Source organism: Crinia signifera, chromosome 2, assembly GCF_055691185.1.
Source record: "Crinia signifera chromosome 2, ASM5569118v1, whole genome shotgun sequence".
NCBI classification, from domain to species: domain Eukaryota; kingdom Metazoa; phylum Chordata; class Amphibia; order Anura; family Myobatrachidae; genus Crinia; species Crinia signifera.
This window is the reverse complement of record NC_139218.1, coordinates 65,482,943-65,504,690: the sequence shown is the minus strand read 5'-3', so window position 1 is coordinate 65,504,690 and position 21,748 is coordinate 65,482,943. Positions and strand designations below refer to the sequence as shown.

The window sequence follows — 21,748 nt, the reverse complement described above, 5'->3', positions numbered from 1 at the left end:
TCCATGTCAACCTTTTGACCATGTCAACCTTTTGAATGTTGACCAACAGTTGTCGACCTTTGACTGGCCACCTAAACACTGTAGATCTAATGACTGCATACCAGCAGCGCTACTATTTGGAATATTATGTGTATAGGTGGTGCTGCTACTGAGGGCATTATGTGTGCAAGTGGCAATGCTACTGCGGGCATTACGTGTGTAAGGGAACTACTAATGTGGGCATTATGTATATACTGTAACTGGCACTACTACTGGGGGCATTATACTGTATGTATAAAAGGCACTACTTCTACAGGCAATATAAAACCTTTTTTATAGCGCAAAAATCCCTCGTTTGTTTTTCGGATAGACTGTTCGCTTATTAATTACAATATAAACAAATTAAACAAAATACAGAAGGTGTAAATCACAATTGCAGTGCCTAATGCCATTCCATTAATTAATAAGTAATCACTGTGAACAATGAGTGGGAATAAGCATTTAGTCAATGTTTTTCCCCGTACTAAACCACTTCTTACCAAAGGTAGAGGGAATCCATTGATGAGCAGGTTTGGAGTCCAACCCCGAGGAAGTGAGACTCCATCTTCATATTCTGGCTGCAGCAAACGTGTAGTACCTGTGTTGGATGCCCCAAGGATGGGATTCTTTCTGTAAAAGTTGTTTAAACAACTATTAACACCAACAATGGGTAGAGTGTCACCAGGGATATTAGGGAATATCATATCTAAAAACACAACTAAAAAAAAACAGGGCCATTTAGGTGATTGCTGTTCCTGAAGGTCTTTTGAAAATTTGATGTACAGTAATCAGGAATGGGAGACAGAAAGGACGGATCCATGCAGGCTTCTACCAAATAAATGGTCATTTAATTACTGAGCAGGTCCGCGCTTCTTAAAGTGACAGACACTTTTTAGGGTCTGCCACTTATCCTCCACATCTTGTACAATATAAGGGATTGACACTCCCTATATAAAGAAGCAGCGATAATCCTGCCCAGTTAAATGAATAGATAATTGAATAAATTACTGCCCCTGTCAAGTGACAGATCTATGTATACTTTTTCACATTGTTGAATATATACCCGTTGGGGAAATCGTAAATTACCTTTTGGGAATTGGAGATCTAGCACGACTAGCGCTACGGAGTGGCCCTAGGGTCACTTAATCTTTCTACCAAATACGCCTGGGAATTGAAGTGAATTTTCCAGGCGTATTTTACCGGCAATTACCGGCCATATCCCTCTAATTGCTGGTAATTAGCGGCCGTATTAAAAATATGGCCGCTTACTAAATTAGGAATCACCATTCTTTTGAATGGGGATTCTTATTCGTATTCTAATGTATTCTATTGTATTCTATTGTAAGTACAAATACGAATGTTCCATGAATACGAATACAAATTAACTTATTTTCAGGATAGTAAATCCTGAAAATACAAATACACCTAAAAATATATATTTTACAATACAAATATGATTTTTTTTTTGCCGTATTTGGCTGAGTAAATTTCCCCCAAAGTGTACTACAGACACTGGGCTTTCACTGCTTTAACTGCTCAAGGATTAGCAGTTACAGCACAACAGAACTTGGTGTGAGTAAAAGGCATGACCGCTGCAGCCTATCACTTTGTATACAGATTAATTCATGTGCATAGATGTACAAATGTCACACATTAAATTTATCAGTGCAATCTAAAAATTTAGTTTTAAAGTTCTCGTTGTTTAATTTTTATGACTAAGAATCAAATTTTGAATGGAAAAGACAATCTATTGCCCCTTTCAGACCGCACATATTATCCGGTATTTTGCCGTTTTTTAACGTTCCAAAATGGTAATGTGCGGTCCGAAAGGTCCACAGTGAATTTACAGTTTCCAAACAACGGTACTTGTGCATTATCCGGGCGCCCGATATGGTTAATTGCATGCCTTAACTTAAGGCATGCAATGCGATGTGACCGACGCGATTTTTGCGGTAAAATCACGTCGATCGCATCGCATGCAATGCGATGGACGCAATTTTTCCATAGGAATCAATGTTAAATGGTCCCAAATGGTCCCTGAGACCCGATTTCCCATTAGGGGCAATGTTAAATGCCCCCCAGGCCCCCCCCCATTAGGTGTATTAGGCCAAATGCCCCCTCATTGTTAACGCCACCCCACCATCAACGCCAACCCGAAGCGTGGCGAGTGCAGCGAGCCCGCGCGGGGCCGCGGTACGCGTCCTCCTACCTTTTCATACCCCCACTATCCACGTCGGCGTAGAGTTGATCTTATATAGTGTGGCGAGCGCAGCGAGCCACCAAGCCCGAAGCATGACGAGCGCAGCGAGCCCCGCGTGGGGACGCGGTATACGAGTCCGAAGCGTGGTGAGCGCAGCGAGCCCCGCGCGGGGATGTGGATTACTTAACATGTATTTCGCGTCTGCTCGCCACGCTTCGGGCTCATATTCCTCGTCCCCACGCGGGGCTCGCTGCGCTCGCAATGCTTCGGGCTCGGTGGCTCGCTGCGCTCGCCACACTGTATAAAATCAACTCCACGCCGATGTGGATAGTGGGGATATGAAAATATCGGAGGACGCGTACTGCCGCCTCTCGCGGATCCCGCTCATTAGATATGCACAGAGCGGGACCTCAGTGCTCAACATGCAGGGGGTAACAAGAAGGAACACAAGAGAAGACAATAATCACACTAAAAGCAGTAGGTATGCTTCTCTAGGTTCCATATACTGGGTTTGCTTTCACACTGCAAAGCCTGTGGTCTGAAAGGGGCATTAAACCTACGTTGACCCGGTATTTAAAACATTTTAAATACCGGGACTAAGCAGGTTTTGCAGTGTGAAAGCGGCATATGAGTCTCTTGGAAGCTGGCACTCTGAGAGGGGCTGTGTGGTGAGACTGAGGAAACATTGCATGAGAACCCATCTGTACACATCTATGATTTTCCCCAATGTGTATGTCTGTAAGGAAGTCTCTTACATGTTGTTGCACTCTCCAGTAATGCTGCGGTAAGGTGAGGGATCACAAATCTTAGGCAGGTACTGGTAGGCACATCCACTTAGCATGGAAATAATTTCCTTCTGTTCATCTGTGAGTATATCTGAAGAACAACATGTAGGCATCACAATTATTACTTCCCATTAGTGCCATTGTTGTGTAGCTTAAAAAAATATATAGCAGAAATTCAAGAATGAAAAAAAAACGCCTAAAATTAAATAAATTACATTTCGATTTTAGGCACCGTACATTAGAATTTGGTGACCTGGTGATGGGCAGAGGGAGCAGGGGACCAGGCACCAGACTGAGGGAGCAAGGGACCCAGCACCAGCCAGATGTCCCACTCTGCCCATCCCGCCCCATCTCCCACCTCCTTGTTCTCCCCTTCTTCCCTCCTCCTCGACCCCTCCCTGGTCCTCTTTGTCCCCTCACCTCAGCCCCTGCCTTATCCCCCCTCCCCTTTGTCTTTGTCACCCACTCCTTCTTGTCCCCCATCCTCGTCCTTGCCCCCACTTATCACCACTCTTCTCTTTTTGTCTCTTGTGCTCACTCTTCCCCCTGGTCTCTCACTCACACCATCTCTCTGTTTTACCTCTTTTATCTCTCTCTGCCCCTAATTTTTCTTACACTCCCTTTCTCTCCCTGACACCCTCTCACACTCCTTGTCTCCTTGCTGAGGCTTGATGTTGCTGTTGCACTCCTATGGAACACGTTTCGCCGAACTCTGGGGCAGATTTATTAAGCTTGGAGAAGAGATAAACTGGAGATAAAGTGGAGAAAAGGGAGAAATTGGGTAACTGTTATGCTGTGTACACATGGTGCAATATGATTGCTGGCGATATATTGCTAGCAATATATCGCCAGCAATCATATTGCTCAGTGTCTCCTTTTCATCAGCGATGAAAAGGAGACACTGCTACAGGGGGGTACAGAGACGAGACAGAGACGAAGGCAGGAGGGAGGGAGAAGCGGCACGGGGCGGGGGGGCAGCTTGCATGGTATGGATCCGCCTTCCCCATGACGTATGCTGGGGCCGGGGTGTATCGGGTACACACTGTTGCCGGGGTTATTATTATGTTACAGTCAGACATGACCCCCGTACGTTCCGTGCACGCAGCAGCAGCCGCTGTGTATGTGTCACGGGGAAGGGGGGAAGAAGTAGCAGCGCTGATCTCTCCGGCGCTAACATCCTGCTCAGCGCCGGGGAAAGTCGCTGGTCGCAGGAGCATGCTCCTGCGACCAGCGACCATTAGGGAGTGCACACGGGAGCACACAGCTGGCGATTTATCGCCAGCAGCACTCCAAGTCCCTGGCAATATGGTCGCTCAGCGACCATATTCCCAGCGATTTCACCCAATATCCCAATATCGCCCCCGTGTGTACACACCTTAAAACAGGTAGGTTTCATAAACTTTTTCCTCCTTAAAACAAAGTTGCCACAGTGTAGTTACACAACATGCAGAGTTTGAGCCTTAAGCCCTGTACACACGGGGGAGATATATTGCTCAGCAATATAACGCTAGCAATATATTGCTCTGTGTCTCCTGTTCATCAGCGACCAGAGGTGGTCGCTGATGAAAAATAAACTGCCGGCAGTGGTAATCAGCTGGTCGCAGGAGCTTGTTCCAGCGACCAGCGATCACTACGGAGGAGAAAACGGGAGCACGCACCTGGCGATATATCTCCGGTGCACACTCCCATCGCGGGCAATATGGTCGCTCAGCGACCATATTTCCCGTGATATTACACAAAATCGCCCCCGTGTATGCACCTTTACATTAATGTTTTAATTTCTACAAAAACCCACATGAATAAAGCAATTATTTCACTGTGAACATTGTAGTAGTTTGGGTGCTGCAGCTCCCTCTGTGCACTGATGGAGACAGGACAGACCATTGCTGATATTGCAATTATGCTTTATTGTCACAAGAGGGCAGTTGTGTTTCATTTTGCTTTACTCTGTTACTTTTTAGTACAGTACCTGAGATATTGAAGGGGCCTGGATAGATCAGTTTCACTTTCTCAGTTACAAGCTGGAGAGTGAGGTCCATGTAATCAGCCGCTCGGATTGCATTTCTGCTTATTGCCACAGGTTGTTTGAAGAATGCGAATAGATCTCTTGGATTTACATTCTCTCTCTTGATACGAGCCTTTAACCTATAGTGACAGGCTACATATTATTTATTGGTTCATAAATACTACTTAGCACAATGTATATATACTATTGTACAGCATGCAAAATAAATCTCAAATGATAACATAAGATATCACCATGACCCAGATTTTGGTTGAATCGCTCTGGCGCGAATTCGCAAGGTGGACCGATGTTTTGCGCATGTGCAGCAACATTTCTGTGCATGTGCATATGCTAGGAGCATGCAAACCTAAATCTGTTTGGCGCGTGCACGCTCCCTGCCTTTCGAGTGGGGGGTGGAGAGGATCTTGGGGTGCCAGCCTGGGCCATTAGCATATGTGAGCATATGGGCGTTCCCATGAAAACGCTGGGCATACACATGCTAACGCGTTGGGGACGCACGTGTGGTGGGCGGACAGCTGACATAACTGGATGTCAGCTGCCTGTCCAATTCCCTGGAAATCTACACACATACAGTATGTACAAGTGGCCTGGACCACCCTTACATATGCGTGCGCTCCCACTGGCATGCGAACAGGTGTTTATGTAAAACATCCATTCGCATGCCAGGCGAACGAACCCAGCATGCGAAGGGGGGCGGACGTACCACCATTCACAGGGTGGGTTCTGGATGACTCGCAAGGGTGCAAATTTGGGCAAGAGTGAGTCAACCAGAATAAGGGCCCATGCCCAGAGCTGTGTACAGGCATCATGAGAACAAGTTTAAGGCATTGCCCCAAATTCAGGTACATATCTTGTAACTGATCCAATTTTGGGATTTTTCAGACTTGTTGTGCAAATTCACAATGTGCTCGAATATCAAATGACTGAGCACGCGTATGGCTCTTAGCACACAGACCAGATAGCAAAAAAGCATATGGATCTCATTGCAATCCCCTTTTGGGACGAACACCTGCATTTTCTGGGAGTGGCGATGTCAGGTCACAGAGCAGCTTACCTCTATCGTAGAGTTGTGGTAGGCTTCTATCAATGGTTCGGGAATTGCATATGGATTTGCACTTGAATAGAAAGGTTTTTGCTATTTGCAATTCAATCGTACATTTGCCAATCGGAATCTGATGTTTGCGCTCAAAGATCCCAAGGTCACACCTATGCGTTCACTATAATCAAAGGACAGCTTTATCAAGGTGACTCGGGTATTATTTATATCTGAGACTTGGCTTCAACAGTTCACCTTGATAAAGCTGCCCTGCTCAATTATCTGGACCTGTTTTTACTATCTGGAGCATCATAACCATCACCCTCTGGATGCCAGCCGTGTTCTAGAGGACTTGCTTGAGCCAACTAAAGCTTCCATTTGGTCTGTGAACCTCCAACGGTACCCAGTGATCAATCCATTTGGAACCGTGTTCATTCATCCATATATACATAGGTTCCTATAGTCAAGGTCGCAAGCGTCATTGTCATTTAATATCATTTATATACAATTTCTGTTATTTTAATATGTGTGCAATTAAATTGTACATTTTTATATCTATTCACTTGTTGTACAGTGTGCTCTATTTTATTGTTTTTGTGTGTTTTTTGTGCTCAGGATGATGCGATCTCAGGCGGCCCAACGGCTTCCGGGGGGCAGGTGGCATGAGGTCAGTACCAGCCTTGTTCTCGGACCCAGACGCCACAAATATAGGTCAGCCAAGCAGGGTAAAAATCATTAGATGGTTGGCGACCATCGAATGATTTTGCCCCGTACGCTCCCCTGCGAATGGATGTTTTGCTAAACATCCATTCGCAATGCGGTGTGGAAATTAGTATGGTGGCGGGGAGCGGACATTCGCTCACCGGCAGGCAGCATTAGATGGCTCGCTGAGCAGTGAAGTTACGCTGCTTAGTGAGTCAACCAGAATCTGTCCGGGTGATGGCTATCTACTTGCAGTCATCAGCAACTTTGCAAATGAGCGATCAGGTCTGAATCAGAACCTTTGTCAGGAATAGTCTTACTTTTTAAATACTGCCCCGCCACCCTAACTGCAGGCTGCAATATGCCGTAGAAGGGAAGGCTGTGAAGAAGCTCTCTCTGATAGCTACTACTGGTGCCGGATGACCTCCCGACAGCCAGGATTCCAAGGTCAGCAGACCGACCTCGGAATCCTGACTGTTAAAAATCCTGTAAAGGGAGAACAGAACATGTGTCGACTGTAGCGAACCACCGAGCATGGAGCGATTCCAGCACAGCGAGCCCACAAGCAGCTTCTCTGCATTTGCCCCGCTGTTAGAGTACAGCAATTCCAGACTCTGATGACGGTCTAGTGAAAGTCAGAATCCCGACTGTCGGACCCCCATATCACACCCAGCTACTCTGTATAACACCCAGGCACTGTACAGAGAGGGTGGGGGATCCCAACAGCTTGGGGAGCCCAAGGGTAGTAACCATGGAATTCTTTAATGAGATCTCGTGTAGGTGCAAAAAACAGTCTAGGGCAGCAAACTTCACGTGGATATCATTAGCAGAACATCAGAAAACATAACAGATAACGGCTACATCTGCATTCAGGTTATTCTTGCCCTATGATTTATCACTTTCCAGATGTTCAGCCATCAGTTCACCCATAGCTCTTTGCCATGGGGTCCCTGTTGGGCGTACAATGAGCTTACGTGGTTCTGGTCTTCGTATAGGCCTGATCGACGAGGCGTTTCGCTTCTCTAACACAGTCTGGAATAACGCCACTATCCAACTCCACCAGTCCACCTTGTAAAAAAAAAGTAGCACAAAAGATGATAAAACTGTGAGGCCAGGCAGAAAACAGAATACAAAACTAACATATATTGTAAAGCATAACTAAGTCATGTTCAGACATCCTGCCCTTTATCACATGCATAACGGCATCTATTAACACTGTCAGGGCCAGCGCCACCACTAGGCAGCCTTAGGCATTTGCCTAGGGCACCGGCCACTGGAGGGCGGAAGAAAGGAGCAGGAGGTCCCCCCCATATAGGTGAGCAACTCACACCCCCCTCATCCGACACCCACCCCCCCCGAGCGATGCGGTGGGGCCCGCCCAGCATCACCCAGCACCATCCCCCCTGATGGAGCGGATGTGCGCCGGGTCCAGATGGAGGTGAGCGCCGATGTCCCCCCCTCCCCTACCCACCCCTCCCTGTTGAGCAATGCCCGGGCTGCATAGTACCTCACTCTGCACCGTCCGTCCCCTCCCCGCATTGAGCGACAGCCGCACACACCCACCCCCCGCGCACGGAGCGATGGCCGCACCGCTACCCCCCCCCCCCCGCCCCGCACATGGAGACAGACAAATTCTTCCTCCCACCCTACCCCCCCCCCCCCCCCCGCACGCCGGCGAGCGCTGGGGCACCCCCCTGCCTGGGGCGCTCCGGTGCCATGAACACCGGCCCTGAACGCTGTATGCATTAATAAATACACCAGGATCAGCTCCCAACTGGGGCCGGTGACTGATGTCACAATTCACTAGGTCAGCTGCCCGCCCAGTTCTTAGACCCAGGCGCTGCAAGTCTAAATCAGCTTAGGCTGACTTAGGTTTGTGAGCAGGGTAAAAATCATTTAATGGTCTGCAACCATCGAATATTATTGGCCCCGTATGCTACCTTGCGAATGGGTGTATATGCAAAACATCCATTCGCAAATGGGGATGTTTAGTGCGTGGCGGGGGGGCAGGCATTTGCATGCCCGGCAGGTGGAGTTAGAAGGCTCGCTAATTACCGGTTCAAGCCGGTTCGATCCGGTAATTGGTGCAGTGTGAAAGGGGTTACTGGTTACAGCTAACTGGTAGCAATATGGCAATACGAACCTGGTAAAAAGAAGGGGTTTTACTGGTTTGTTGCCGTGTTGCTGTGCAGTGTGAATGGGTTAATCGAGTCGCGCGACCCATTTCCCATTCACGCTATGGAGCAGGCCGCGCTTGGAACTGCGCCAGCGCAAAGCGCTGCCTCTTCCCCCACCCCCGATGCTATTCTACCAAGTCCCCACATGATGTCAGCGAACCGGCAGTAAAACAGACTGCACATGCAAGGTCGCATCGGGACTGAACCGTTTCAAAATCCCGGTGCGACCCTGCATTTGCGGTCTAAAAGCGGTCTTTTTTCCTGTAAATACATATAAACTAGACTTTGTCAACATATGTTTCTCTGACTTGGGTGGAACTAAAAATCCCAGTATGTCAGTTGTATTGTTCATCTGCTAGCTGTTTATTTTATCTATTCTTTCAGGTGTGGTGGAATTGCAGGTGCTAATTTGTAGGCAGTGCTATTTTTGTAGGAAAATAAGTTCAGGAACTGTGGGCAGGACAGAAGTGGTTGGTGATATGGGTGGAGCTATCAAAGGGGTGGGGCATCAACTGTTGAATAAACTTTTTTTTTAACACATAATGCCCTCAGCAGGTCCATATATATACACATGCCACCAGCAATGTCAGTTAAAAATGCCACATGGGGTGCAGCCAATGAAAATGGGGGTGTGATACACATATGACCCCAATAGTGCCAGATATACATATGCCCCCAATAGTGCCAGATACACATATGCCCCCAATAATGCCAGATACACATATGCCCCCAATAGTGCCAGATGCACATATGCTCCCACGGTGCCATATGCCCCAATAGTGCCAAGGGATATGGATCATTGGGTAGATAGCAGGATGGTCGACAAGCATTAGGTCAACACCATTAAGTCGACATGCATATATGTCGATGTGCATTAAGGTCTTCATGCAGGAAGGTTGACATGACTGTAGGTCGACATGGGTTAGGTCAGGGTCATTAGGCCGACACAAGCATTAGGCTGACATGGAGAAGGTTGACAGTAAAAAGGTCGACATGGGGTTTTTCAAAAAAAATTGTCACGAATTTCTACAAAGTCGACATGGACACTGAAACGTAGCACCGCCACCCATCATTCTGTAGACCTAGTGACTGCCAGGTATGCCCCAACAGTGCCAGAAAAAGGTATTCCCCACAGTTCCAGATATTTTCCCACAGTGCCAGGTATGCCCCCACAGTACCAAAAACACATATGCCCCCAATGTGCCAGAATTTCCCAGCAGTAGTACATCTCACCGTTATTGCTCCTGCTGCTGCTGCCACTGTCCACTGCTGCTGTCTGGGAGAGGAGAGACCGTGTGCACCTGCTGTCTGAATCCTCCCCCGCCGCCACGTCTCTCCTTCCCCTCACTGTGTCCCTGTGACTGAGCTGTTAGCCAATCAAAGCTTGTAGGGTGGCCTGCGTTCTCTGATTGGCTGATGGCCCAGTCACAGGGACACAGTGAGGGGAAGGAGAGACCCGCAAAGCGATTTCCTCTTATCCCCTCAGAAGGGAAGCGGCGGTCGCGTCACTTCGCCCGGCAGAGGAGGAGACAGATAGTAGTGAATGCCTTCCTGATGATGTCATTTTACAAAAGAGCTTCAGGAACAGTGTTCCGGACCAAATATTGCCCTAATACAATGGGTAATGTTTGGGTGTGTGTGACGGGTAAAGCCCCATACACACAGGGCAACTGCTGCCTCCTGCTGAACAACAGGCTTAAACACTAGGGCGAATTGAAAAAGTTGAAATTGAGATATTCAAAATTAACTAGTGTGAAATAGTTGTGACTTCACCTGAATAAGAAATGTGCAAAAGTGTTTTGCTCTAAATCAATATCTTCTATTCCGGCAAGAGATCTAAAGTTTCACCTTTTTTTAGATGAAAATAATGAAATGTATGAAGAAGCTCCGATCTAGTAAAAATTATGTCAGGATGTCTTAAAGTGGTTCATTAATATACTTTAATATGAGTACGAGCTTGTACTATTGCAAAGTTAGTGACTTTGGCGGGAGAAAAAATCCCTGATAACTAACCCGTTTTCATGGTCACAGTTGTGAATATTTAGTTTTTTCACCCGAAAGTGTTTTTTTTTTTTTTTTAGATAATGCTAAGGTGGGCAGTAAGCGGCCCTCCAGCTGTTGATGGACTACACATCTCAGCATGCCTTGCATCAGTTTCAACATGGCCAAATAGCATGCCTATAAATACCGTATACTGGGTTCCACTACAATTCATCTTGAAAAAGTTCCCGTTGCTAGGGAACGAAACGCGTCAACGTCATATCCGCCAGCACACCAAGTTACGTGAGAGGTCACGCTACAGCACCACTGATCCAGCGTCTCGCTGTGTACATTCCGGCTTCCAGCGGCAGACTCCCGCTCAGCACACTCAGCCACTGCTGCCAACAAACCGGCTCACGGCCCGACAGCCATACTTCTGGAGAGCAAAGGACGCCAGTTTCTACCTACAGCGGGTAGAGCCCACCGTCATCTGGGCTCCCCGCCCCTCCGTCTCCAAAACATCAAGGAGGGTGAGCATACCTTAAGGAAAGTCTCTGCGCTACCTGACCTTATACCACCTGGCGTTACAAGCGCTAAACCAGGCATACCGCATCGAGCTTCCATTCTAACAAACTGCTTCAAATATTTCTGGCTTACTAAAATCCTGCTCCATTCTGTCATTAACCCATTCATCCCTGCTACTTACTATCTGGCTGATTCTACTACATGCTAACTGTGCTTCTATGCTTATTTGCGGACTATACTACCTCATTGGTGCTGCTGGCTATTTTTAACCCATTTTTGCCTCTTGGGACCTCATTTGCATATGAGTAACCCTTGATTTTTGAATATATGGTATCTGCCTATATATTATATATATTTTTTATACTTAATGTTAGTATATGTATATTTGTGTATTTTATGTCTTTTGCTTATATAAAATTTTGTTACATCATTTTGTGCCCTGGTGTCCTTCTGTTCAGTGTGGATCGCAGGTAATTTACAAATCAGTTTCTGGCAGCGCAAGTGCAAAAAAACCTCCTTTTGTATGGCCAAATAGCAAAACTAAGGCAAGACATGCTGGGATGTCTAGTTCATCAACAGCTGGAGGGACGCTTTTTGCCAACCCCTGCTCTTGCATTCCAATATGTATATTATTATATAATAGTATATATAATATATATCCCCAGTGCCAAATTGCCCACCTTGCTCTTCTGGCACATGCTCCTAGCATAGGGGATGCAAAACAGTTTTTCAGACCAATTCATGTTTAAAATAAACTGCCACAATTAAAGACAATAATCAGAAGTTTTAAAAATACTGTCCCTAAATAACAGAGCGTAATGCATTGCTTACTGAACTTACTGTAGTATTCAGTAAAGAGTTGGACATTAGAAGACACAGAGGTGCACTATTCTATTAAGGGCAAACAAAAGGGATTTACCCTGATTTTTTTACCCCAAGTTTTTGTTCTTGGTAATTTCAATTACAGAGCCTCTCCAAAGGAAAAAAAAAACACTTTCGGGTGAAAACACACAATATTCACAATTGTGACCATGAATATGGGTCAGATATCAGGGATTTTACAAGCTCGTACTCTTTTTTACTATGCTAAAGAATATTAATGAACCACTCTAAGACGTCCTGACATAATTTTAACTAGATCTGAGCTTCTTCATACATTTCTTCTTACATTTTCATCTAAAAAGCGAAACTTTATGAGTCTTGCCGGAACAGAAGATATTGACTTAGAGCAGAATGCTTTTGCATGTTTCTTATTCAGGTCAAGTCACAATTTTTCCACACTAGCCGATTTTGAATATCTAAATTTCAACTTTTCACTCCGCCCTATTAAACATGCTCGCTTAGCACGCGTCGTGGTACACCCGCGATGCACACCACGATGTGTGCAGAGGGGGGCATTGCCTTTTGTTTATAGGCAAAGCCCCAGGATCTAGCAGGAAAGACAGTGCAAGCATTGTGTTTCCCTGTGGACGATGGTCGCCCAGCGTTATGCACACAGAGTTATCAGTGCTCCATTTCTAAGCGATCTAGTCAGATCGGTGAGGTTTGGGGTGAAAATTGCCTGTGTGTATGCCCCTTTAGTGTGTGTGTGTGTGTGTGTGTGTGTGTGTGTGTGTGTGTACCGTTTGGTAGATTGTAAGCTCAGCTGTGGCAGGAACTGATATGAATGGCCAAATATTCTATGTGAAGCGCTTTGGAGAATGTATGTGCTATAGAAATAACTGGTAATAGACAATAAATACATTTCAACCTATGCACATACTAAGGTGTAAATTTACTAAAGGTTCTAAAAATGAAAAGAGGTGATGTTGCCAATAGCAACCAATCAGAGTCTATTTTTCATTTCTCTATTGAATCCTAAAAAAAGCAGGTGTTTGTGGAATAATATAGCGCAATCAATTAAGTGAGGTGCAGCTTTTCAAACATAGAATGGAAGGTACACCACCTTCCAGGAAAATCTTAGAACAACTGTGTTAATGTTTGAACAATAGCGCAACCCCCTTAAAAAGATGTAGATGCACAAAAAAAGTTTTAACAATTTATTGTGACATAACAATTAATGACAAAACTTGGTCATGAATAAAAATACATACATATAAGTAAAAAGATGATGGTTTGAACCAGGCAATAAAAGGACCGCTGGTTTTAGCACATAGATAATGAATGTTCTTTTATCTCACCATAGAGGGAAGTTGCGGTGGGCTTTTACTTCCGATTGAAGTTCTGCGGCTCCACCGCAGGTGACTTTCTATGGATAAAGTGCTTGTGCGTCCTTAAAGTGTCCTGGTGCTTCAAAGTGCAAAGTGGAAAGTGCACTAAGTCAGGCAGTCTGTATCCAAAAAGGTAGCTGCAACGCGTTTCGGAGATCCATAAATGTCTCCTTTTTCAAGCTGTGTTTGAAAAGCTTGAAAAAGGAGACATTTATGGATCTCCGAAACGCGTTGCAGCTACCTTTTTGGATACAGACTGCCTGACTTAGTGCACTTTCCACTTTGCACTTTGAAGCACCAGGACACTTTAAGGACGCACAAGCACTTTATCCATAGAAAGTCACCTGCGGTGGAGCCGCAGAACTTCAATCGGAAGTAAAAGCCCACCGCAACTTCCCTCTATGGTGAGATAAAAGAACATTCATTATCTATGTGCTAAAACCAGCGGTCCTTTTATTGCCTGGTTCAAACCATCATCTTTTTACTTATATGTATGTATTTTTATTCATGACCAAGTTTTGTCATTAATTGTTATGTCACAATAAATTGTTAAAACTTTTTTTGTGCATCTACATCTTTTTAAGGGGGTTGCGCTATTGTTCAAACATTAACACAGTTGTTCTATTGAATCCTAGAAAATGGAATTGATTGGTTGCAATGGGCAACATCACCTCGTTTAATTTTTAGAAGCTTTAGTAAATGTACCCTTTTTCTTAACTTTGTAAAAATATAGTGACAAGAATTACCATGAATTATATAGTTATACATGTATTTATGTATCTATATGTACCAAATAGCATATTATTTCAATAAAATTATAAAAGGAATTCAGCATTACTTACCGGTTGCTATTGTCTATAATCTAGGCAAAAGTGCTACAAACGAATGGATATCAAACGGTTTTCAGCCTCATTCAATCCCGATATGCGCGCCCATTTAAATTGAACAGTAAAATAGATTGTGGAGGGAAGACTATGGCCGGTATTCAATGCCGCCGGCGAGGGGGTTTCTGCGGCAAGGGTGGCTTGTTTTCAGCGAGGATCGCTGAAAACAAGCCAATCTTTGCCATCTAACCCCCTTGCCGGCAGCTCACCCTACTCTATGTTCCACTGCATATACCGGCCACCCTCACCATTTTGCCATTCGCACTCTCCGTTTCCACCTCGCTGGAAAACCCTAGCAAGGTGGAAACAGCGAGTGCAGGGGGGTCAGTTGAAAACTGACCCACGAGCAGTATAGGCAAGCTATCAGCACTGCTCCCCATCACAGCTCACCAAAAGGCATTGAATATAATCCAAATAGAATGTGTTATTGCTTGCCAATCGAATCGGGTTCGAATGGCAAGCAAAATTGCACCTTGTGAATACACCTAAAGACATACAAATGGCTGCAATAATATAGAACAAGTTATCAAATGAATAAAATAAAAATAATAACTGTTTCTTATTTACATTGTTTTGCCTGCAGACTTTAAACTCTAGGGGTCAGATGTACTAAGCCTGAAAAGTGATACAATCGAGAGCGCTAAACCAACAGCCAATCAGCTCCTACATGCCATGTCACAGGCTGTGTTTGAAAAAAGATAGGTAGGAACTGATTAGTTGGTGGTTTATCACTTTTGAAGGCTTAGTACATCTCGCCATAAAAAACATATATTCCATCTACAGTAAACATAATTGGTCCGCTATTACAATGCTGAAATACAGTAAAATAATAGGTTCAAAATTACCAGATGAAGCATTTGCCTGGAGCAGACTGGATAACAGGACCACGGCACAGATAATTAGAACTTTCATTCTGAAATATCTCTGAAGAAATGCAGTAAGTGGCTGAAGGGAATACACTGGTACATGCACTACTGCACATCAGCAGATGCTAAGCACATTTTATAAGCAAGGGTCCAGGGTGGTGTGATAGAAACACCCTGTGGGCGGGTCCACAGCTCAGTGACATCTATAGTGATGGCTGGGATGGGGACAGTACCTAAAGGTTGGTTCCTGGAGTTCCTGAAGCAAGAACTTGTTAAGACAAATAAAACATTTATGAAAGGCCGTCAGCAAATGAAGATATGTACTTGTGTAAACTTCCAAGGGTTTATGTACTAACAGAGTATATACATACTGTAAAAAACTCAATATCAACTATCAAGATGAAGTTGCACAATTCATAGTCAATAACCTAATGTTTGCATATATTTGCATATTATTTCCATGCCAGGAAACCACCACTGAAATATCCGAAAAGATATTGATAGATACGGGCAAAGGATCTAATTCATGATTATATGCAAATGCTATTGATTTCCTATGCTACGGAGGTGCTAATGTTAGAAAGTTACTCTGCTGCCCAGCAGTGAACAGAGAAGCCCACCGAAGCCATTGCATGTACATTCACAGCCTATACACAGAAACAGGGAACATCGGAGCTAAGGGTAGTTCAATGGCTACATGCAAGAATATATAAATCAGGCACAACCAAAAAAAACAAAGGAAGAAATAATACTAAAAATATATAAACAGAAAAAATAGTAATTGCTTCTTACAATGCTCTAAAGATTATCATTAATATGCTGCTCCCAGAATCGCTGGAACCCTACAAATAATGAAACAATTCATTGAGAGCGCGCACTGTGTTGATATAAAATTATACATTTAAAATAAAAATCTATAAAAATTATAGATTTTTATACTATTTATATAGTAAATTAATAATAATCCCTGAGGTAATAATCACAGATGTATTATACTTGATTAATGACTACTGCCACACTAAATAAGGGTACGGAGATATGGTAAATAATAGCAACACAAATCCAATTGCAAGTTTGAAGGAAAGTTCAGTCTCCCTGACGGGTTGTATAATTTGAAGAAAGTTTGTCTGATATAAAGGTGATTTGGCACCACAACTCGGTTATTCCATTGCTCTTACCCCATAAATTCACAGCAATGGTGGAGTTCTGTAGGGGGAGCTCCTTATTGGGGATGTTAATAATGCATGTGCAAAGCCCTGGATGAAAAAAACAAGTCATCAGGGGGGTGCTATGGGGACAGCTGTCCCAGGACCAACCGCTCTGACACGGGGTAGGGCCTGGGCTGCTCTGATACCTAGGTCGCAGCACTCCCCTCCATCACTAGAATGCAGCGACCGCTAGCCGCAGCCGCCGCCCCGTCACAGATCCCTATCTGGAGCCGGAGCATGCTGCCCGCAGGCAGTACAGTGAGCAGCATGCTAGCCGGGAGCCCCCATCGCATGACATTAATGACATCACACCATGTGCGCCATGTGAGGAGCCGGCGCCACCATATGTGGTGCAGCAGGGAACAGTGTGTGGACAGCATGTGGCTGCTCCCCTGTGGAGGGGGAGAGGGTAGCTCTCTACTGTTGCTGTCTGTATATGTTTGCAGACTGCAGGCTCAAGCAGCAAGGCTATTATAAATATTAAGTGAGCCCTTAAAAAAAAATTACAGTATTTCACCATTTTTTTTCAGATAGTAACTTAATATTTGATACACCCTTGCTGCTTGTGCCTGAATACAATATATATTTTTTTGTGACAATAGAGGGGGGCTGCCTATTTTAGCAGTCCTGGGTCCCACAATTTCTGGTGGCAGCCCTGCATAACGGCAAAAATGCTTAATTTTATTACTTTGTATGTAACCTGTACACAGCGGAACTCTTTTGTTTGGTGCCTTGTCTATACAAGCCTTATCTCCTTCATGCAACAAATAATTTAAAAAAACTCTACATAAAAATCTATATATGTAAGATATACCATAAGGGGAATATAGAATGAGGGTAAAATATATGGCTGTTGCTAAAATATAGATGTAAAATAGTTAAATAAATACATTACGAGTATATGGAAATAATTAATAACCTATACATAACAAGATTACATTTATGAGGGGATTTGCAGCAGAAAACACTTAATATCTTCGATCACAAGTTGTGTTGCAGTAAAAAAACAAAGGTGTTTCCTAGATACACATAACCGTGTCCAACACAGGTTTCAATGAAGTATAAAAAAATGTGACTGTACAGCAGGGCTGGCCCCAGGTCTTCTAGCACCATGTATGAGAAATGATGTAGCCACCAGGCAGGCATCGGCCTTCCTTTCCTGGGGAACGCCCAGCATTTTCATGGGGATGCCGGGCAAAAATTAATTCGATGGTTGGAAACCATCAAATATTTTTTTTTGCCTGCTCGCAGATAAGTCAATCTGATCTGAATTTTATCTGGGCCAGAGATTTCCAAACAAGGGGTGGGTGCTGATGTTCCCCATGGGCATTCCCCTGCCCCAGGATGCTCTCTGACCCCCGCCCCCTTTATCCCCTGTGAAGGCCCAGCAAGTGTAATACTTGCCATTGGTGTTCTCAAATCGGGTTTGCAAATGCATGTTTTCAGCCATATGCATGCGCAGACCCGCAACATTGGTCCCCAGACCAAATTTGGCTGGTTATGAATGTGATCGGGTCTGTTTTGTGTGAGAACAAGCAGCTTATTTACTAAACTAAGAAGAAATTGGTCTGGAAACTAATTCGTTATGCCTTATACAGTAGTATAGGCCTATATTCCGCAATCTGCCATTTTTATTTGTGAAGGGTTCAGTCCAGGGCAATCAAACCAGTATACAGGTAATGGAAAAAGAAAAGGGGGTTGCACGTGTTGAATGACTTTATTGTACTGTGTACAATTGGGATAATATTTAACTTTTATTGATTTTAATTAAATCTGCCTTTCAAGCCTTGAAAAAGCCCTGATATGTGGTGAAACACTTGTCGGCAGCCAGAGACTGCCAAATGCTTGTGTCTACACATAAATAGAAATATATATCTATTCAAATTGACAGAATTTGTGATGGGGATTGAAATAGGAGACCATTATATAGTACAATAGAGAGAGTTGGTGGAAACAACTCAAACTAATATTCAGGATAAAGTTATAAATAAGTAGAAAATATAAAATATAGCCAACTGGGATAGCACTGTCCAGAGGCTGCTCTTACACCTGAGGAGGAGGGGGGCTGCCACAATGCTGCCCACCCTTCCACTGCTGTCACTGCTGGTCCCCTCCGCTGCTAACTGGTCTCCAGTACAGGTCCTCACCATGGTGGGGGCTTCTTCGGTACTGTGCATGCAGCGTCTATGGGCTGCTTTGGCAGCAGCTCACAGACGCATATTCAGGGTCCCAGGTCTGGCGCATGTGCAGTATCATCCTTGGTACTGCATATGGGCAGAAACCATTTTTGTGGGCTACCACACGGCAGCCTATAGAGAGGCATCCCAGTGGGCCTGCCTTGGGTGACTGACTGGCAGGTCGGACTTCCAATAGGAAGCCACTGACAGTCACAGTGAAGCCAGTGCAGTCTCACAGACTGCATCTGGCTTCACACAGTGGTGGATTTTACCTGGGGGGCTGCAGCTGCAGCCAATAGGTAAAAACCACCACTGCTATTGTCTATGGTTGATTGCCCGTACAGGCAGGAACCACTGAACAGGGAGAGCCCAGTGGCAATATAGAACCAAACAACATAGATATTATTACAAACCTTAGAAGAAATATTGATTTCATGCCAGAAATTAGAATAATTTAATAAAAAAGATACTGTCTTTAATCCCACCATACATAGTTTCAATTTACAGTACATGTTATTACAACTAAACAAAATATTCTGAAACTAAATTGTAATTGTATTTTTTTTCCTGGAATTTGTATCTACTTAGGAAACGTCTCTGGACTCAGTGCCAAGAAATCTGAGTACAATAAATTAAATTGCAGCTTCCGTTACATTCCAGCTCCAGTCTAGAGTCACCCCTCAGATGTGACAGCCATCCTGATACTAAAGGTGGTGGGCACAATACATCACTTTGCCAACTCCACCTCCAACTCCCTTTCAACGGTTGAAGCTCCATCCTGCAACACATTCGCCTTCTGAAAGCAGCAATGTCAGCCTGTTCGGTGGGATATGTCACATTCCCATTGCCTACTGAAGGGCAGCTTGGTTTGCAGCACAGTGGGTGCAGGTTCTGGCTGCAACACTGCACCCTCAATGGGGTGGTGCCCTTGTGCAACCACTCCGCTGGAACAAGCCTTACGCTGCAATGCTGTTCAGAGAGCAAATGGTGTCTGCACAGTAATATAGAATAGTTTGGGGCATTGATAGTCAAAGCCAGGAACAGATTAAGCCACATGGGCCTGTGATGGGTATTGATCATGTGCCTATCATTGTCATTTTGTATCCATCATAGTTGCTTATATCCTTAAAAGGAGAGTTATCAGCTCAAATACAGCTCCAAATATAGAATCATTTTAGAATGGGAAGTACAGTTCGCTTTCAAGTTTTGGAGGACTCTTTGAAAGTATTTTCACATTAATTACATTTATATCAACCTCAGAGTAATGGTGAAAGGGAACATTTATATAAAAAAAATTAAATTACAATAAATATCTCACCTTGAGAAATTTGTCCAGATTCTATGTCTCAGCTAACCATGATGATGTTGATGTGGGCTGAGTTAGCCAAAAATATCCTCTCCCATGATGCTTCAGTCTATTTGTCCTTTTATAGTTCAGTACATTCAGAATTTCCATTTGTCCAAATTGACTTCCTGTCAGTCAGTTCAGAAGTTTTGAAAGAGGTATCTACAAAAAGACTCTTCTTCCAAGACAGGAAAACACCTTTGCAGGGGACTGATGAAAGCGAAATATTTAGAAATCATTTTCATAGAATCATGAGAGCAGTACAGGTGGTTATGAGAAAGTGGGGAGCACATTCAAGTGGGTGCCGGATAACGCTCCGACAGTGGGGATCCCTACAGTTAGTATCCCAACGGCGGGATCCCGACTGCCGGTGCTCTGACAGGGGGGCTCCCGACTCACAGGGGCTATTCTCCAATTGGGGGTCCATGACTCCCATAGAGATATGCCACCAATCCCCCACCCATGAGGGTGGCACTCTCCAATTGGGTGTTAGCATACTCCCCCCTCTCCCAAATCCAATTCCTTGAATAACGTATATGGGAGGCCAAGCTATATTTCTCCAGTTTCTGAAAATTGACTCCCCCTTTTGCTCTAGGCTGCTGCAATTTCTGGAGGCTTATCATGGCTCTTTTTCCCTCCCAGATAAACTTTCCAAAAATGTTGTTAATCTCCCTACTTTCTCTGGAGGACAGAAAAACATCTGTATCTGTAGAGGGTACAGGAGTCTTGGGAACGCAATCACTTTTATTAGGTTTATTCGTCCTATCAAGGATACATACCGGTTTTAAAATTATTTATTTATTTTTCACTTTTTAACCCTGAAGCCTGCACGGATCTGACTGATCTGAGCAGGCTTCTGCCAAATATGCCGAAAAAATTAGGTGTATTATCTAGGCGTATTCTACCAGCAATGAGCGGCCATATGCCTCTAATTTAGAGATGTGCGGTTCAGATTTGGCTCGGATTTGGCTCAGATTTCAAATATGATTCTTATTCGCTATCGGCTGTCACATGTTGTGTATAGCCAATAAAATATTGCTTTGAAATCCGAGCAAATCCGAGCCAAATCCAAACCGCACATCTCTACTCTAATTAGCAGCCGTATTTTAAATACAGCCGCTTAGTAAATTAGGAATCACCATTCTAATGAATGGTGATTCCTTCTTGTATCTATCGATGGCATATATTACAAATTCAAATGTGTCGAAAATGGGATTACTTGTATTTTTGGCATATTAAATGCAGAAAATACGAATAAAAATAAAATAGGTGAATTGTGTTATACAAATATGCCTATTTTATGCATATTAGTAAATTTCCCCCTCTATGTGACCAGCGAAGAGAAATCAAGTCAAGTGTCAAGTCAAGTCAGATTATTGTCATCAGCAGAAGGAGAAACTCTCTCTGCAGACGAAATTGTAACATACATAAAATACCAATACAATAAAAGCAATATCCGCATATAACATACATAAAAAAACAAAACAAACAAACGACATTTAGGCATTCAACATACATAATGCTGATGGTAGGAAACTATTGTGCAAACGACTTGTACGTGCCCTCAGAGTTCTAAACCTTTTAAGCGAGGGTAATTTCTAAAATGTAT

The 21,748-nt window shown here is 44.1% G+C and overlaps 1 protein-coding gene across 1 annotated transcript in view; it reads right to left on the bottom strand.

Moving 5' to 3' along the window:
* Positions 1–21,748, bottom strand: part of LOC146058402 (myeloperoxidase-like) — a 60,110-nt gene that overhangs the window by 21,994 nt on the left and 16,368 nt on the right. Inside the window, exons 2-5 of the mRNA XM_083170683.1 lie at positions 7,742–7,870; positions 4,973–5,148; positions 2,974–3,094; positions 519–648 (exon numbers count right to left, since the gene is read on the bottom strand). Coding sequence (XP_083026809.1) covers positions 519–648; positions 2,974–3,094; positions 4,973–5,148; positions 7,742–7,870 — 556 coding nt within the window. The remainder of the gene's footprint in view (positions 1–518; positions 649–2,973; positions 3,095–4,972; positions 5,149–7,741; positions 7,871–21,748) is intronic.